Source organism: Microcaecilia unicolor, chromosome 7 (assembly GCF_901765095.1).
Source record: "Microcaecilia unicolor chromosome 7, aMicUni1.1, whole genome shotgun sequence".
Classification (NCBI taxonomy): domain Eukaryota; kingdom Metazoa; phylum Chordata; class Amphibia; order Gymnophiona; family Siphonopidae; genus Microcaecilia; species Microcaecilia unicolor.
In genome coordinates this window covers 186,706,308-186,724,330 of record NC_044037.1, presented here as the reverse complement: position 1 = coordinate 186,724,330, position 18,023 = coordinate 186,706,308, and the positions used below count along the sequence as shown (strand labels likewise).

The 18,023-nt window shown below is 40.7% G+C and overlaps 1 protein-coding gene across 1 annotated transcript in view; it reads right to left on the bottom strand.

Moving 5' to 3' along the window:
- FN1 (fibronectin 1) overlaps positions 1-18,023 on the bottom strand; it is a 268,540-nt gene that overhangs the window by 85,545 nt on the left and 164,972 nt on the right. The window contains 6 exon segments of the mRNA XM_030210701.1: positions 2,427-2,516; positions 3,979-4,161; positions 8,522-8,794; positions 11,769-11,960; positions 14,291-14,377; positions 16,650-16,818. Coding sequence (XP_030066561.1) covers positions 2,427-2,516; positions 3,979-4,161; positions 8,522-8,794; positions 11,769-11,960; positions 14,291-14,377; positions 16,650-16,818 — 994 coding nt within the window.

The following is an 18,023-nucleotide window of genomic DNA, read 5'->3' as shown; positions in this document are numbered from 1 at the left end:
ACCATTCTGTAAAATGGCACCTAAATGTGATGGCAGAAACCATGCTCCAAAAAGAGGGGGGAAAAAAGGAAGGAACCCCTACATAAAAAGCACCGTAAGGAAGGAGTAGGGGTAGACCAAAGAAGTTCCAGCAGCCAGGCATAAACAATTTTATTGACAGAGCCCACACACAAAAAAAGAACCAACATGAGGTCATGTTTCCACGGAGAAACACCTGCCTCAAGGTTCAAAATGCTCTGTCAGATGCAATATACAATGATTCTTGGGAAACATACAAATCCAGCAATAAAATGCCACAGCTGGGTATTAAGAGTGAAGCAGCTTTTAGCACCAAAAGTTTCCCCAGCATCATCTTTCCATCGCATATTAAAGCTGACAGAGCATTTTGACTCCTGAGGCAGGCAGTTCTCTGCCGAAGCACAGCCCCATGTCGGGTCTTTCCATTGTGGGTGCTTTGTCAATAAAAGTTTGTTTATTTCTGGCTGCTGGAACATCTTTGGCCCACCCCTACTCCCACCTATATGTGATGGCATATAATTTGGAGGTGGGCATCCGCATGGGCAGAATTTGAGTGGGTAAGGTGTGCATTTATGTGCGTAGATGATAAAATCTTATAATCTATGTGTGTGTCATGTCTGGCTGATTAAATAGCTTTGAATATCAGGGGGAAAGTGATTAAGATCATTTAATTTTGGAAATGCATACACAAAACTCAAGTAACCTTCCTGCGCCTAACAACAAACAAGAGGTCCTATGTACTATGCATTTTCCCCAAACCTGGGGGAGGGGGAGATAAGGACTATGTAGAAAGTCCACCAAGGTACCTTTTTAAGCCTATTTTAATAAAGGCAAACAAAGATAGCATCAACATGTCTTCTTATCCCTGGTCACATGATTATTACTTGTCGGTCAAAATATATCATACTATATCAGCGTCAAGAATGAAGATTTTAATTGGATGACGCTCATCTAGTATGATGTAATTTGATTCACAAGTAATGGTCATGTGACCAGGGATAAGAGGACACACTTACTCCATATTTGTTTTATTAGTTAGGATTCTTCATTGAAGGTTGAAGAAACCTAGAGGAGAGACTGAAAGGAAAAATTGTGAATTATTTGGTGCTGAATCCTTGAAACAGAGCTAGTACTCAAAATACAGTGCTGTCTGAAGTTACTATATTTACTTTGAAGTCAGATCTGAAGAGAAGTTCCCACTTGGTCTCTTCACATTTGAAGGTAATTCACATTTTAAAAAATTGTGTGTGTGTATATATATATATATATATATATACACACACACACACACAGACACACACACACATATATATATATATATAATTTTGTCGTTATTGGGGAATGCAATTTATTTCGTTGGTTTTTGATTATTTTATAAAAGCAACATAGGTGTCTATGATGCACAGAATCAGCCCCAGAATTGCAGAAATTCACTTGCACAAATCTGCACCTGCTTTGAAAATGGTGTAAATTTATATATGTATTCTATGTGTGTACTCATATATTTTATCAAAGATATGCATATACTGCAACTCTGCCTTTGATCTGCAAAAACTATGCCACCAGGAATGCCTAAGCATAGCCCATGTAAAAAGGTACACACCATCTTTAGAAAAGTTTACTTAATTTTATAAGAATTCTTTTCCAAGTGGAAAACATGGTTTACATGGGGAAAATACTTTTATAAAGTTGCCCCAAAAATGTGGGAAAACCTTTTAGTTCAGTAAATTTCCAACCAAGTCATTGGGACACATCTAGCCAGTCATTTCAGGTTATCCACAATGAATATGCATGAGATAGATTTGCATTCAGTACAGGCAGTGCATGCATATCAACATCATGCATATTGATTGCAGGTACCCTGAAAAGCAGACTGGCTGGTTGACTCCTGAGGGTCAATAGCCACTGTTTTTCAGCTGGTCCTGTGTGCAATGGGCATTATTGATAAGTACTCTGGGACTGAAGTCATAATTCTTGTCCGAATTCCAATTCTGCTACCAGTTATTTGACTTGTAGACAATTTTTGTTTTTACTTCCTTGGGTCAAACTTCAGCCTGCTCTAGTTGGGCAACAATGAATGTTCAACATCCTTTCTGTCCTGAGGCTGCAGTGTATTCTACAAGCACTGCAATTAGCTTCCAGATCACACAGGCAGCTGCATGCATGCCTCTTACTAGCTAAGGGTGTAAAATTCTTGAAAGGATCCTCTTTAGCTGAATGGCTTTCTATTAAAGTAAAATAATGCAACTCCATTTTCTTGTTTGTTCTCAACAATCTTCATAAGCTTCCATAATAGCCATCATAGGTAACAAGGAATAAAGAAGGCGAGTCAAATGTTATAATTTGTGATCCAATACATAGTTAATTAATACAGTACAGCATTTAAGAGTTGTTCTCATTTCCCTTACCTGTCCTCTGTACTCCTCTCAGAGGTGTACTCTTACGTTCTTCATATACACTGTAGACACTGATCAAATATTCGGTACCTGGTAGGAGACCTAAAAGAGACAAAACCAATCAAGGGACTGCATTCCACCGGAAAACAGAACAGAAACTGACGAACAGGACAAAGTAATTCAAAGGGGTACTTCAGCTAAGGACATCTGTACTGGAACAGAATCTATTTAAAACGATACCTACTGCTAGACCTTGCAATAAACTGAAGCTCTGTTCAAGTTTGAATATTCATGGAGGTCAAGTTCACTTTTATAGAGCACATTAAAATAGCCAAAACTGAAGGACTTGTCAAACTTTGAAAAATAAATTTAGCAAAATCCTGCAGAATTGGAACAATGTTAGAGTAGCAGGACTACTTTTGGAATGAGGGGCACATATTGCACACTGTTGTCAGTTCTGATATGTTGGTTGCAATCAAATTGTCAGAACACTGAATGCTTGAATTCCCAGAGAAAATATTACTACTACAGGGTATAAATCTGGTAGATTTCCTGAAAAATACACATACGAGTATCAAAAAAAGAAAATGTAGGAACAAAGATAAGATACTATTTCCTCACAATAATGCAAGGGAATGCACTGATAAACATAAATCCCAGATGGCTATTGTGTTTGCTGACAGTAAGGGAAAAATTGTGCCTATGCAAGACCTATTTTAGGGCCTCTTTTACAAAGCTGTGCTACTGATTCTTGGTGCAGCAAATGAGAGAAAGCCTATTTTCTATTATCTGTATTAATGTTGCCATTAGCATGCGGCCATTTTTTAAAAATAACAGCACGAGCAGTTATCACCACCAATTTTGTAGGCAATAAGGGCTCATGTGGCGCCCTGCACTAACCAGTTAGCACACAGTAATGTAGATGCACAAACTGGTTAGTGTAGGAATCCCCACTCTCCACCCATGACACTTCCCCTCAAAAAATTAGAAATATTTTTTAGTATATAGTTAGTGTGCACATATTTTAGAGTTCCTGCAGAATGCCTGAGCACATCTTGCGGTACTCCATTTTTTAAAATCTGTGTTAGGTGCATGCTAGCAGCTAATACAGCTTAGTAAAAGGGCCCCCAAGTTTTCTCAATAGTCATTATCACTATGACTAAGCTGATCCGAATTATACTTATCAGGGCCGGCGAGAGACTGAACCGGGCCCAGAGAAGGGCCGCTGCCCTCCCCTCCCCCCCAGATCACTGCCACAAAATACCTTGTTGACTGTTGGGAATCCCAAGGTCCCACCAGTAGAATACATCTTCCTCCAGCGCTGCTCTTCTGATGATTGCCTGCCCCTGCAGCTGCTTTTTTTCTCAGGGCATGCTCGGTTTCAAAACCGAGCATGCATCCTGGGAGGAGAGAGAGATCGCAGCGCAGGGCTCCCCTTGGAGGCCCAGGGAATTATGCCCCTCCTGCCCCTCCTCCCTCTCGGCGGCCCTGCTACTTATAGTAAGTTTATTCTATCCCTTCCACATGAACCCCAACAACATTAAAAAAAAATTAAAAATCATACTTGTCAGAACCACCATGTTATCCGAAGGAGAAATAGTCAGTTCTGCAACATCTTCTTCCTTCTTTGTAGGTGAGTATCGCACCAGAAAACTGGTCAGCTCGATGGAGGTTGGTGGAGACCAGGTCACACGTAGAGTGTCAGGGCCCACATTAGTAAAGCGTAGATTGGTGGCAGGAGGGACAGCTACATTCAAGGAACAAAAAATAACTAAATAAAAGAATGAATGACTGAATCCTATTATATTTTACTGGCTTATGCAATTAGACAGAAATAATATTTTGAACCATTTTTAACAAAATATCTTTTACACGGGCAAAGACTCATGCAAGGTTACAAGACATTGAACGTTTATCAGACTATCTTTATAGAGACATGCATTGCTATAGAAATTTCTAACCTCTCTTCCAATGTTTATTTCACATTGCAGTGAATTAAAAATGTTAGACAATGCTCTTGCAAGCAGAAGAGGGTCTCATATGCCTTTTGGGCTGAAACACGACTTGTGTCAAGTCTTGGATGCTATAATAAAGTCACTATCCTGCTTATAATCGAACGAGAATAACGCCCAAGTTCCGACCTAAATCGGGAGATGGGCGTTCTTCTCACAAAAACAAATAAAGCGGTATAATCGAAAGCCGAACGTTGGACGCTTTCAACTGCACTCCGTCGCGGATGCGGACAAAGTTGACGGGGGCGTATCGAAGGCGTGTCGAAGGCGGAACTGGGGCGTGGTTATCGGGCGAACAGAGATGGGCGCCCTTCGCCGATAATGGGACAGTTTTGAGCTAGAATTTAGGACACTTTTCCTGGACCCTGTTTTTTGACGAATAAGGCCCCCAAAAGTGCCCTAAATGACCAGATGACCCCCAGAGGGAGTCGGGGATGACCTCCCCTGACTCCCCCAGTGGTCACTAACCCCCTCCCACCACAACAAATGATGTTTTACAACTTTTTACTTTCACCCTCAAATGTCATACCCTCCTCCCAAGCAGCAGTATGCAGGTCCCTGGAGCAGTTGTTAGGGGGTGCAGTGGACGTCAGGCAGGTGGACCCAGGCCCATCCCCCCCCTACCTGTTACAATTGTGCTGCTTAATGCTACTAGTCGTCCAACCCCCCCAAACCCACTGTACCCACATGTAGGTGCCCCCCTTCACCTCTTAGGGCTATAGTAATGATGTAGACTTGTGGGCAGTGGGTTTTGAGGGGGATTTGGGGGGCTCAACACCCAAGGGAAGGGTGCTATGCACCTGGGAGCTCTTTTACCTTTTATTTGGTTTTTGTAAAAGTGCCCCCTAGGGTGCCCGGTTGGTGTCCTGCCATGTGAGGGGGACCAGTGCACTATGAATCCTGGCCCCTCCCACGAACAAATGCCTTGGATTTATTCGTTTTTGAGCTGGGCGATTTCATTTTCCATTATCGCTGAAAAGCAAAAACGCCCAGCTCACACCTTGACGAATAAAACATGGGCGTCTTTTTCTTTTAAAAAATACGATCCGCCCCGCCCCTTCACGGACCCGTTCTCGGAGATAAACGCCCATGGAGATAGGCGTTTCTGTTCCATTATGCCCCTCTATATTTTGCATATCATCTGCTGCTCCATTTCTTTTGTCACCCTTGCTATTTGTGATTTATTTGTGTGAATGCAAGGGTTTCTGTTTATCTGTTTTTCGCCGTTTTCATGATGTGAGACATATTGGTCTCCATCAAGTGCTAATGATATCCAAAGAAAATGGGCTTGCCTTTACAAAAATAAGAAAACATATCCTCCATTTTGCATAGAATTGGTCACCAATGCTTTATATTATGTCAGAACAAAGTTAATAAGAGAATGGTGTGATATCCGTCTTTATGATGATCAAGTGGTCAGTGTCATTTTTAATCCTTAGATGTTCAAGAATTATGCTATTATTTGGTATGACAAACTGCTTTGCAAATAAAGTGTAAATAAAGGTTGTGATTTTAAACAAGTGAACTGCAATCAAATCTGCAGAGCATAGGTGTAATCTCACAACACTCAAATGGTGAATATTTTTGCAACAGTTTCTTTAAACAGCAGAGATTATCCACATTATAAATCACATATGGGGGCAAATCCCAAAGGTGTATTACTGTATCAGGTTACATCACTTGGTAAAACAAAAAAAAAAATATCATCTTCAAGTCTTTGCTTAAAGCCCACCTCTTCAATGCTGCGTTCGGCACCTAACCCTTACCGTTCAGTGAATCCAGACTGCCCCAATTTGACTGCCCCGATCGGACCGACCGTTCACTTGTCTATTAGATTGTAAGCTCTTTGAGCAGGGACTGTCTCTCTTTGTTAAATTGTACAGCGCTGCGTAACCCTAGTAGCGCTCTAGAAATGTTAAGTAGTAGTAGTAGTAGTAGTAGTAGATGGATGTCTTCATCATGATCTATATATAACCTGCTTATTATTGGAATCATGTTTTTAAAACTATTAGGATAAGAGAGGCTAGACTTTCTAGACAATTTACAAACAACATAAGAAATAGATGTGTATACTCCTTCCAAAACCTATACAATATTTCATACAATTTTTGTGAAACAGAAGGCTTGCAAGAGAACACAGGCAGGATTTCATGCAATACAGTTCCCTAAAAGTCTCAGTTCATGCAGGGCAATGAACCTTTTGAGTGCTGAATGCATGTCACCAGCAACTGCTCAAAGAGCAAGGGGTTTTAATTAAATTTTGTGTTGTTTTAATGAGTTAGCCAAACTTTTTCCATGTTGTTTAAGACAAGCTCTCAAGCTATTGGGTGATGTCACAAAAGTAGATTTACAGAATTCAACCTAATTCTACAGTGTCTGTATTTCAAAAGGATTTTCCCTATTCCAGTCTCAAGGCAAGACTGTTTCACTATAGAGGTTGAGTGTGGGTTTCTCTCTTTCTCTTCATTGGAATAAGGAGAAATTAGGTCTCACTTGATAATTTTTTTCCATTAGTCCTTCTCACTATTCCAGAACCTGAAGGATAGATGGAGATGGAGAACTGAACTGCGACACATCTCTCTTGGTAGCCAGTCCAGCTCCTCAGTATTTATGTAGACAAGCAGTAAGTAGAAACTCAGAATAAACACAACAACTTTAAACAACTCAATAACCTAACACTAACCAGATGAGCAAACATGAACGGACCTCGCTCATCTCTGGACACTCATGGTGACAGTCTTTATTTGACCCATTACTTCGCACTAGTGCTATCTTTAGTGTAAGATCTTTCAAGGCCTTCCAGAGTGGCTCAAAAGGAGGCTTCTGAAGTGCCTGAAGGACTAAATTAAGGTTCTACTCTGGACATGGTGTATGAAAGGAAGGCCAAAAGCAGTCTGCTTTCCTGAAGAATCGAACGATATCCAGGTGAGCTGCAATAGACATCATCTGTACTCGGCACCTGAAACAGGCCAAAGCTACAACCTGAACTTTTAGAAAACCCAATTCCAGTCTTTTCTGAAGACTGGCTTGGAGAAACACTACAATGTGCATGATCTGAGCAGAGAAGGGAGACAGTCCGCACTCAGAAGTGCAGAACACCAACCCTCAAACATCCTCTACACCCTCACATATGCCATGAATGTAAAGCCTGATGCACCTCTGATCCTCCCATCATCCCAAGAGGCCTAAAGGGGCCAGAATGACCAATAGAACCTGCAACATCCATGAGATCTCCTCCTCCATCCAGCTCTACAAATGTGCCACGAATAACCAAAATTCCATTAATTACTTTAGATGGGAAGAAATCACATTCTCAATGTCTCCATGCCATACAGAATTAAAAAACAAACTTCAACTTTTGTGTTTCTCAGTATAATGAACAACTTGACTCTAGAACAAGAGGCCCGCTAAGCACATGCCATTGGCACATTAAAAAAAAAAAAAAAAAAGAAAAACCGGCAGCAAACCAGTTTAGCAAAGCTGAGAGCAAAGCCTCTTGTCCAATAGATATGTAGTGCTTCTAAATACTGCTACAAATGTTTTGCATTCAGAATGCATCAAGCCAATAATGATCTGCAATCATCTACTATGATCTGAGCCCATCCACGTCCTTTTCTGAGTACCCTCTAACTACCAGCTCCAATTGATAATCCTATGTGCCGCCAGGTGCTCTCTACTTGGTGTAACTGGGTGTCCATACACCCTTGGATGTAGCAGAATCCTAAGCAAACTGTACATTACACTATGTTTCTCTATAAAGAAATAGTGATTTTTTTTCCAGCTATTCTGAACTACTATTTCACCATTAGTTTTAATTAAATGGCTGCATTGTATAGTGAAACAGCATGTCATTTGGTAGACTAGCAACAGGTTATCCCTAGAATAATTTCATTTTTATATTCTATTTTTGTTTTCATCTTTTTTCATTGATATTTATTTCATCCATTTAAATGGACTTTCCTGCATATATAGTTTGAGGCATAGGAAATGGATTTTTAACAGGTACTCATTTATGCAGAAAAGAAGCCCCAGCAATTGAGGTGACAACATGCAACACATTCAAGGCCTTGGAACATGGAAGTTTGCAAAATTCACCCGTTTGTTGTATCAGTGTGGTAGGGGCACTCTGTCCACCATGAGAGAGAGTGGTAACGCTGATCTCATAGTCTATGCCAGGCTCCAGCCCTGTAACTTTGTAGTATCCTTCTGTGGGACTCAAAGTCTCTTCGTAAACAGGAATGGATTCTCCTGCTGCAACTACTGTGATATAATACCCAGTAATGCTGGGGGAAGTTAGTGGTGTCCACCTCAATTCGATGCTTGAATCGGTTACATCAACAAAGGTTAAGTCAGTGAGCTGGGGCACCTCTAATAGGCCATAAAAGAGTGAAAGCAGCGAAAGGCAAAGGAAACAAACAAAAAAGAAGCAATGTTTGTCAGGTTACATGTATTAAAAATTAATGGTATGATTGATTAGGAAAAATAAAAGCAAAAGTGGAGCATGAATTATTTTTTTAAATTAAGATAATCTGAAATTGTCCCTTGTTCTTAAAAAATTAATAGATTATAAAAAATATAATGTAGACGCCAATATTGTAGGGCTATATCTATTCTGCTTCAGATTAGTATTGCAATAAGCTATGGAAGAGGTGCTGTGGCAGTCAGGAATAGCAACACAGTTCCAGGTAAAGCGTTATCAATACCATCACTAAACAAGGATGCTCAACATATATCATTGATTATTGGCATCATCAAGGACATGAATCAGATTCTCACAATGAGCAAAGAGAAAAATTAAAGATGATAATTACAGTATTTTTCTGAAACAGCCCTGTGAGTTTTTCTGTATTAACCTATTTCACTTAATATATTGCAGTCACACAGTCATAAAGCCCAATTTTGAATGGGGTGTCTAGGTTAGAAATAAATAGAATGTACAAATCGGGACATTCATTATTTCCAGTCTATTTTATGAAAGGCTCATAGAACATGAGGTCTTTTATAAGATATATACAGGGTTGAGAGAAAATATATATGCATTTTTCCTAAACATGTAGTGTGATCAAGCATTTTAGGAAAATAAACATACAAAAAGAGCAGTGTCACTCGGTACCTTAAATATAAGTGGTGGCACTTATATATGTGGCATTTATTTTGCCCCCTACATGTGTAAGTACCAGCACTTATACATATAAGCAACATATTCCTCAAAATTCCAAATATAAAAGCTATCATTTAAGGAGCCAAGCTTCTAAAGCAGCACTCTTAATGCAAGGCCCGGGGCCAGGCGGTGGCCCTGGATACTACTGGAGCAGCCTCCATTGCCTTTTTCTCCCTGCCACTCTGTCCCTCTACTCAGGCTCAGGACAGAAAGGGGAAAGTGGGGGGGGGGGGGGGGGGGAGCCACATACAGGAAGGACAAGGCATTTCTCAACAGACAAAAGAGAATGCATTTCAAAATGCTTTCGCAACCTTGAGAATACACCTCCTCCCCCAATGAACTTTGAAGGTAGGCTGGTAGGGATGGATGCCATTTACACACACTGGTCAAAAGTGTTGTGACCCCACATGGGAAGATATTTGGCGGCTCTCCTTCGGCTCCATAGATTCCAAAGTGGCCCCAGATTAAAAATGAATGAAGACCACTGTCCTAAAGGCATTTTTCACATTTTTAAGTACATTTTAAATACTAGACAGGTAAAATTCCCACCTCAATCACGCCTCTAAATCCATGGCTGAAATAAGCAGTATTTTGATAAATATGCATGCCTTCAAAGACACGCACAAGGTGATGGCAACATTTTTGTACTCCCATCCATAATTGGGAATACATTGCCCAAACTATGACCCCTCGGAATCTATGCATCTCATAGTATGTAGACATCCAGATAGCTGTATTGTTAAATTAGCATTCACACCTGTAAATCTTTCTATTTACATGTGTAGATGCCACACAATTTTATAACCCCCTAAACGATGGCAGAAAAAACACCCCAACAAGTCCATTCAATCTACCTGTGTATCTTTAACTCTCTCACTATTCATATACTAAAGTCCAATTAGGAACACTAGTAAAATCCAGACTCCGGAACCCAATTTCCAAAAGGCTTTCTGGAATTTCACATAGTTGAAAAAGACAAAATTTTAAAAAAGCAGCAAGGGACAATCCAGAGTGGTACATAATGAAAATCTCTCATTCATTAATCCTTTTACCATAAGCAGAAACAAACAGACAACCACTAATAGCTATATCAGCTTTGAGTTTTTATCAATAGTTAAGGTAATGGTTTAGGATACTATCAATGTTGATCTAATGCCTGTAAGTGAATCTATTAATGAGATCAAATCAGAATGAAATTGAGGATGCCAGTTGACCATTTGCCATCCAGTCTCAGTGTTGGCTATTGGGAATTACACACCTCATTCTTCAGAAAGATTTGTGCAGCTTTACTATGGAGCTGCATTTTAAAGATGTCTTAAAACATAAGAAGAAAAAGAAAAGCATTTTACAAAATTGCATCCATTTTCATTAAAGCAATAAATTATTTTGCTTGACAGTACATTTCCCAAATTGTTGTGAAGAGACATTTGCACTTCACAATGCACAAGCAATGAAATTGTAACATACACTCTTTCATTAATTATTGGTTTGGTCAATGCATGGGTTTCTGAAACAGAATGCTTCAGTAAACTTAAAGCACAGGACTCTGTAGCCTTGCAAAGATGGGTAAGAAGCAGAAAATAAGACATAAGCATTGTAGGCAAAATTCTATAAATGGGGCCTTAATAACTGACGCTGAAAAACAACGCACTTAGTGTGATTCTATAAACTATGCCTAAAGTTAGGTGTAGTTTATAGAATATGCCTAGAAGCTGTTCTTGTGACTAAAATGTAGGCACGGCAATTTAGGCCAGCTAAAACCAGGCCTAAATACTTGTGCCTAACATAGGCACAGATCAGGTGTATTCTTCAACAGTGCACATAGTTTTTTGAAATGCCTATGATCTGCCCATTCCATGTCCATGGCCATGCCCCCTTTTTGGCTATGTGCATTAGAATTTACATGCACCATGTTATAGAATATGCCTAGAAAGCTGTGTACATAAATTCTAATTAAAGCCAACTAGTGCTGCTAATTGGTTGTTAAGTACCAATTATCAGCAATGATTGGCTTGTTAATCGATTAAGTTGTGCGTGTAGTTTGGCCATGCCGCCAAATTCGCATGCATATCTTAAGGTGCCATTTATAGAATTTGGGGTTATGAGCCTATTCTCATAGAATTGGAAACTGTTAAATGTTAACCAACAACAACAACAAACCCAGTGTATTATTGTTTTCACCTTGTGTAATTGTCTTTGAGGTGGGCGCACTCTCCTGGTCATCTTTGACAGAGTACACACTGACATTGTACTCCACTCCTGGTGTCAAGTTTTCAAAGGTCCAGGAAGTATGACTTTCACCAACGTCTTCCTCCAGAGTGGAACCGTGCTGACCAGTGGTGGGAGCAATTGCAATGTGGTACCCAGTGATGCCTGAAATTAATGCAATATAATCAATGTAAAAATGTGAAGTATTTCAGGAATGGAATATTTATTTATTTAAGACACGTGGAGGGGCATAATCGAACGGCGCTGGCCAAATAGATCGCCGGCCATCTATTTGGCCAGTGCCGCAAACAGCAGTTCCTAACTGTATTATTGAAAAAGATGGCCGGCCATCTTTTGTATTGATAATACGGTTGGGGCCGGCCAAATGTCAGAGATTGCCGGGTTTGAGATGGCCGGCATCGGTTTTCGCCGATAATGAAAACTAATGCCGGTGATCTCAAACCCAGCCAAATCCAAGGCATTTAGTCGTGGGAGGAGCCAGCATTTGTAGTGCACTGGTCCCCCTGACATGCCAGGACACCAACCGGGCACCCTAGGGGGAACTGCAGTGGACTTCAAAAATAGCTCCCAGGTGCATAGCTCCCTTACCTTGGGTGCTGAGCCCCCCAAATTCCCCCCAAAACCCACTCCCCACAACTGTACACCACTACCATAGCCCTTAGGGATGAAAGGGGGCACCTACATGTGGGTACAGTGGGTTTTGGGGGGTTTTGGAGGGCTTAACATTTACCACCACAAGTGTAACAGGTAGGAGGGGATGGGCCTGGGTCCACCTGCCTGAAGTGCACTGCACCCACTAAATACTGCTCCAGGAACCTGCATACTGCTGTCAGGGAGCTGGGTATGACATTTGATGCTGGCAAAAATATATATATATATATATTTTTTTTTGGGTGGGAGGGGGTTGGTGACCATTGGGGGAGTAAGGGGAGGTCATCCCCGATTCCCGCCGGTGGTCAGTTGGTCAGTTGGGGCACCTTTTCGAAGCTTGGCCCTGAAAAAAAAGGGACTAAGTGAAGCCGGCGAAATGCTCGTCAAGCCGGCTTTCTTTTTTCCATTATCGGGCGAAGCTGGCCATCTCATACCACGCCCCCCACCCCCCGTCCCGCCTTCGCTACCCTACCGACATGCCCCCTTGAAGTTTGGCCGGCTCCTGCGACAGGAAGCAGTTGGCGTCGGCCAAAATCAGCTTTCGATTATACCGATTTGGCCGGGTTCAGGAGATCGCTACCCATCTCCCGATTTGTGCCGGAAGATGGCCAGCGATCTCCTTTGAAAATGAGCTGGATAGGGAGAAGTGGGAGGTGTCAGGGAGTGGGCAAGGGTTGGGGGTCTGCTTGGGGGGGGGGGGGGGATCAGAAAAAGGGAACAGCTATTGCTGTGGCTTAATTTTTGTTTGATAGATGGGGCAGCGGTCGTGCTAAAGGACTGCCAGTAGGGAGGTTGCACATAACACTGTATGCAGTCATGACAACAAGTGCAACTCTGCCCCGCCTCTTGTCATGCCTGCTACCCACCCCTATGGTATTAAGCATCTAGCACAGGGTTGTTGTTGTTTTTTTTTTTTTACTACATAGGCTAGTCTTAACACACTGTTGGCATTACATCAGGTCTGCAGTAGTATCTACAGTGAGTAAAATTCATGCTAGCTGCTTAACACAGCTTAATATCACAAAAGACTAGCACTAGGGATCTTAGGCACTATTTTGGATCCTGGTGCCAGTAAGGACAGGAGTGACTGGGGATTGCTCCTGCTCAACCAGAGAACATTTAAGGCCCAACTGGAAGGAAGCCCTTGGAAGTATAGAAGAGCCTTGAGTGGTTAGGGCTTCTGCAGCCACACCTTGGTTATGCCCTTTGGGTTGGGACGGCAGTCACAACAGGGGCTTTCTGTTGATGGGCGCAAACAGGAGTCCACTATTTTATAAGTTGTTGGTCCCTTTCTGTTGGCGGTTTGGTGGCTCAATGCTCCCAGGCTGATGGACTAAAACTACTTGCAAAGTGGCTTCCAAGAAACATTAGCCCTTTATCATAGAGTCAGCAACTTGCAATACTGAGATATCGCAGGTTGACGATTCCCATAGTAAATCATGGTGCACTAAAAGCCTGCCTTTTAACCGATCTTAATAACAACTCTCCCCCTTAATTTATTCACTGCCCAGATCTGTCCATGCGTAGGCTTGCTTTCAAACTATGTGCCATCACATTTAGATATCATTTTATAAAATAGAATGTAGCCAGAATATTGGAATTTGCCTGTGTTCTTTAGTGCTTAAATGCTGGTATCCTCCTTATAGAATTGCCCCCTTATTGCACAGAAACTTTTTATCTCAACAGAAGTATTCCTAATACATTTCAGCCTGTGCATTGACAAAAATCACCAGATCTCTCTTCTTTTTTTTTTTAACATTATTTGTTTGCAGACACCGTAGAGGCAACAGACACTTGCATCCTGTTTTAAATTGTCCATTTACCTGGAGACGTGCTTCTGTCCCAGGAGACAATCAACGTTCCAGTGTCTGGGTTGGGTTCCAAGTGAAGTTTAGTTGGTGGAGAAAGAGCTAAGAAGAATAATGAACAAAATTCAAGTAAACCAATAACTCTGTTTGCTCTTTTTATGTGCTTTTTTTTAATACACTAAAGTAACGTACAGTACAATATTAAACAACAGAAAGCTGTATACAGTAAAGAAGAGTAATGGTACACCACAATGTTGGTTTTCACCTATAGGCCTCAGTATAACTTTAATCAGAATCTGTTTTAAGTTGTACACCTACTGGGGGTTCCATATGTGGTGATTAAAATTGTGCATGCAAATCAGCGTGCACTGCTGATTTGTGTATGCAACTTAATTGATTAATAAGACAATCAGCACCAATAATTGGCTGCTAGCAACCGATTCTTGGTATTAATTGGCCTTAACTGGGATTTACTCACGGATCATATTCTATAATGCTCGGTGCATAAATCCTATAGTGCGTAAATTCAAGAGGGCATGGCCAAGAATAGACCCCCATCAGCACCTAATTTAAATCTGGCATTTACACCGACAGCAGGCATAATTGCTGGTGCCTTAAGTTAACCACCATTTATGCGCTTAACCCTATTCTATAAAGTGTGTGGATCCTTTATAAAATAGAGCTCACCACCGATATTTCGGCACCATTTATAGAATCTAGTCTCTAGTATGGTGACACTCATATATTTTAAACTGCTGAAAATGTGTACAACTTCAAATGGATTAAGTTAACTTGTTATTTATCTGTCACCATTAGAATACAACGCTTAAAAATATTCAGACTGCGGGACAGCAGGCCTCGCTGAACCCAGATATTCAATGCCAAGCCGTTTCCAGTTACCGGCACTGAATATCCACCCCTGATATTCAAAATCATTTAACCAGTCAGGATTAGTACCTACATAAGTACATAAGGTAAACCTAGCTAGTTAAATGCCCCATAACTGGCTATCTTCTGCCGAATATCAACGGTTAGCGGCTAGCAGATAGCTGGTTATATCAGCCAACATAATTGGTCATCCACCAATTTTCAGCCCCACTTTAGTGGCTATATTTAGCTGTGTGAATACGTGGGGATATCTTTCGCCAGTTAAAAGATAACCGGCTAAGTCTAAATATCAACATAGCCAGTTATCTTTTAACAAGCCAAAAATAGACTGGATATTCAATGTCAGTCACCTGAAATGGCCCAGCATTGAATATCTGGGTTTAGCAGTGACCAACGGAGTTAGCTGGGCTAACTCCCCCGGTCTGAATATTGGCCCCCTCCCCCAGCTTTTTTGGGCCAGTTTGAAGATAATCGGCTATGTTTATATTCCTAAGGGTTGGCATCTTTCAAGCTTAAGGACACCATGTTGTAAAGATTGGCACAATGATAACAGAGAAAAAACACTTAGTCCTCTGACAAAGCTTATTGCAAGAATGAAACGGCGAGCCCCGTTGGGCAGAAAGTGAAGCTAAGTGTCTAGTAATCTTTTCAATATTTCTGAACAATACATTAAATCAAGTGCCTTTAACAGAAAAAACAATTATGGCATACTAAGATTGAGGTGCCATTGATGTTATAATTACTTCTGAAGAGAAAAGTCACTTTAATTGAAAAAATATTTTTAAAATTATTAAAATTAATATATAACATGGGAGTTTTTTTGACCAATGATAATACTGGAGTCTTTAAAACACTGGCACTTAGAAATTTTGGTCTGCTGCCGTGCAAGGACTTTTGAGGTCATTTTCTCCATTATACACCAGATGTGATTAAGTCTCACAGTGGGAAAAATATTAGTGCGAATAAAATTAAGTTTCAGCTCAATATTTAACTATGTTTATATTCAGACATAGTTGATTATCTTTAAACTGGCCGAAGATATACCAGGGTTTGACGCGGCAAATGTGTGTGTGTGTGTGTGTGTGTGTGTGTGTGTATGCAAGCAGCTAAATGTGGCAGGGACGTGGGTAACATAGTAAAGTTATGTGTGTAAGTGGAGCATTGCTCATGTCCAATCCAGTAGCAGTATTCTAGACATTTATATGCACAATGGGTATGAAAATGTGGGCACCTAGATTATAAATTTGCCCTTCAGAAATAGTGTTTTGATCCCACTTTACTCCTGGAGTAAAAGAAAGTGCTCCATGGATAGTTCCCCTTTGAAAATCAGCTACAAGGTCCACATGTACAAAAGTACCTGCACACCTTCCACTTCTGTGGGATATTGAAAATCACCCTGATATCTAACACAGACACAAGTGAATTAGTCTCTTCAAAGCTGCTCAATGAAAACAACTGATGTTTAAAAGAAACAAATGTATCATACGTGTTACTATGGTCTTAGTGATGGAACCACCCTTCTCTTCATTATCCGTCAGCACAGATATGCTGTAAGTGTACTCCACGCCAGGGCTCAAACCAGAGATGACAATGCTGCCAGACTCAGAAATCACTTCTCGTGGAGCTTCTCCTCCTTGACTTGGCCTCACGTCCAACTAAGTGACAGAAAAAATAAAAATTAAAGCTTATCCTATGAAATTATTTTAAATTCACCTCTGGTTAGGAGATGAGTTATCAATAAAATATACAAGGCAAAAAGCAATAATAAATCTCTAGCTAATGTAACACAATAAATAGCTGCTCCTCTCCCACTTGACAGAAATATTCCTCAGCATTTTTTCCTAACACACAAATATTTATCACAGAATGATAACATCTGCAGATGGCCTTATCCCATAGGCAGTGAAATGGGAGATCACTAGGACTATGGCCTAATATTTTGCCCAACACAGCACAGCAATTAGACAGCCTGAAAAACATGGTCAGAGATAGTTTGTTTGGCTCTTCCAACTATAAATGCCCCATCCTACCTCACAGAAAAGTATCTAAGCACACAGTGGGCACATTGTGATATTGCTCTTTTAAAACTGCTTTACAGAGCTGTTAAATGTTTATATTTCAGATACTCTATCATGTTAGTCCTACTACTAGACTTCGATGGAAAAATTATACCTTACCTGCTAATTTTCTTTCCTTTAGTCCTATCAGACTAGTCCTGAAAAACTGGGTTGTGTCCATTGACCAGGAGATAGAGACAGAGAAACACATCAGTTCTATGTGATTTGCCCCTCTGTGCAGTGATAGAATTCTCAGTATTTCAAATGACAAAGCAATGGTGCTCATTTCCACATATCCAATCAAATGTTGTAGGCATCCATTTCCTTTAGCTACAAAACGGTGTTGTACTCTACTTACACACAGTTTTCTATCTGGGTCAGGAGTCATGTCAGAATCCAAAGAGTTAAGTGAAGGAATTTTAGAATAGACTACTTTTAACTGTGAAATAATACGAAACAGGAAAAAAAAACAACTAGGAAGGGTTTCTGCACTAGTCTGATAGGACTAAAGGAAAGAAAATGATCAGATAAGATATATGTTTCTCTTCCTTAGCATCCATAGTAGACCAATCCAGAACAAGTGGGATGAAGCAAAGCAGTTCCCCAAAGAGGTGGGATTAAAAATCTCCAGATAAGTAAGGTATAAACCCAAGTCCAGGAAGGCTGGAAGTATTAGAGAGCTCTGAATTTTGAGGAAAACAGCATAGAGAACTCAGAGTTTATTGCAAAACCAATATATTGGTTTGAGAGTATACCATGAAAAGATACCATGGCCAAAAGGTGCCCCCTCCCCCAACTCCCCC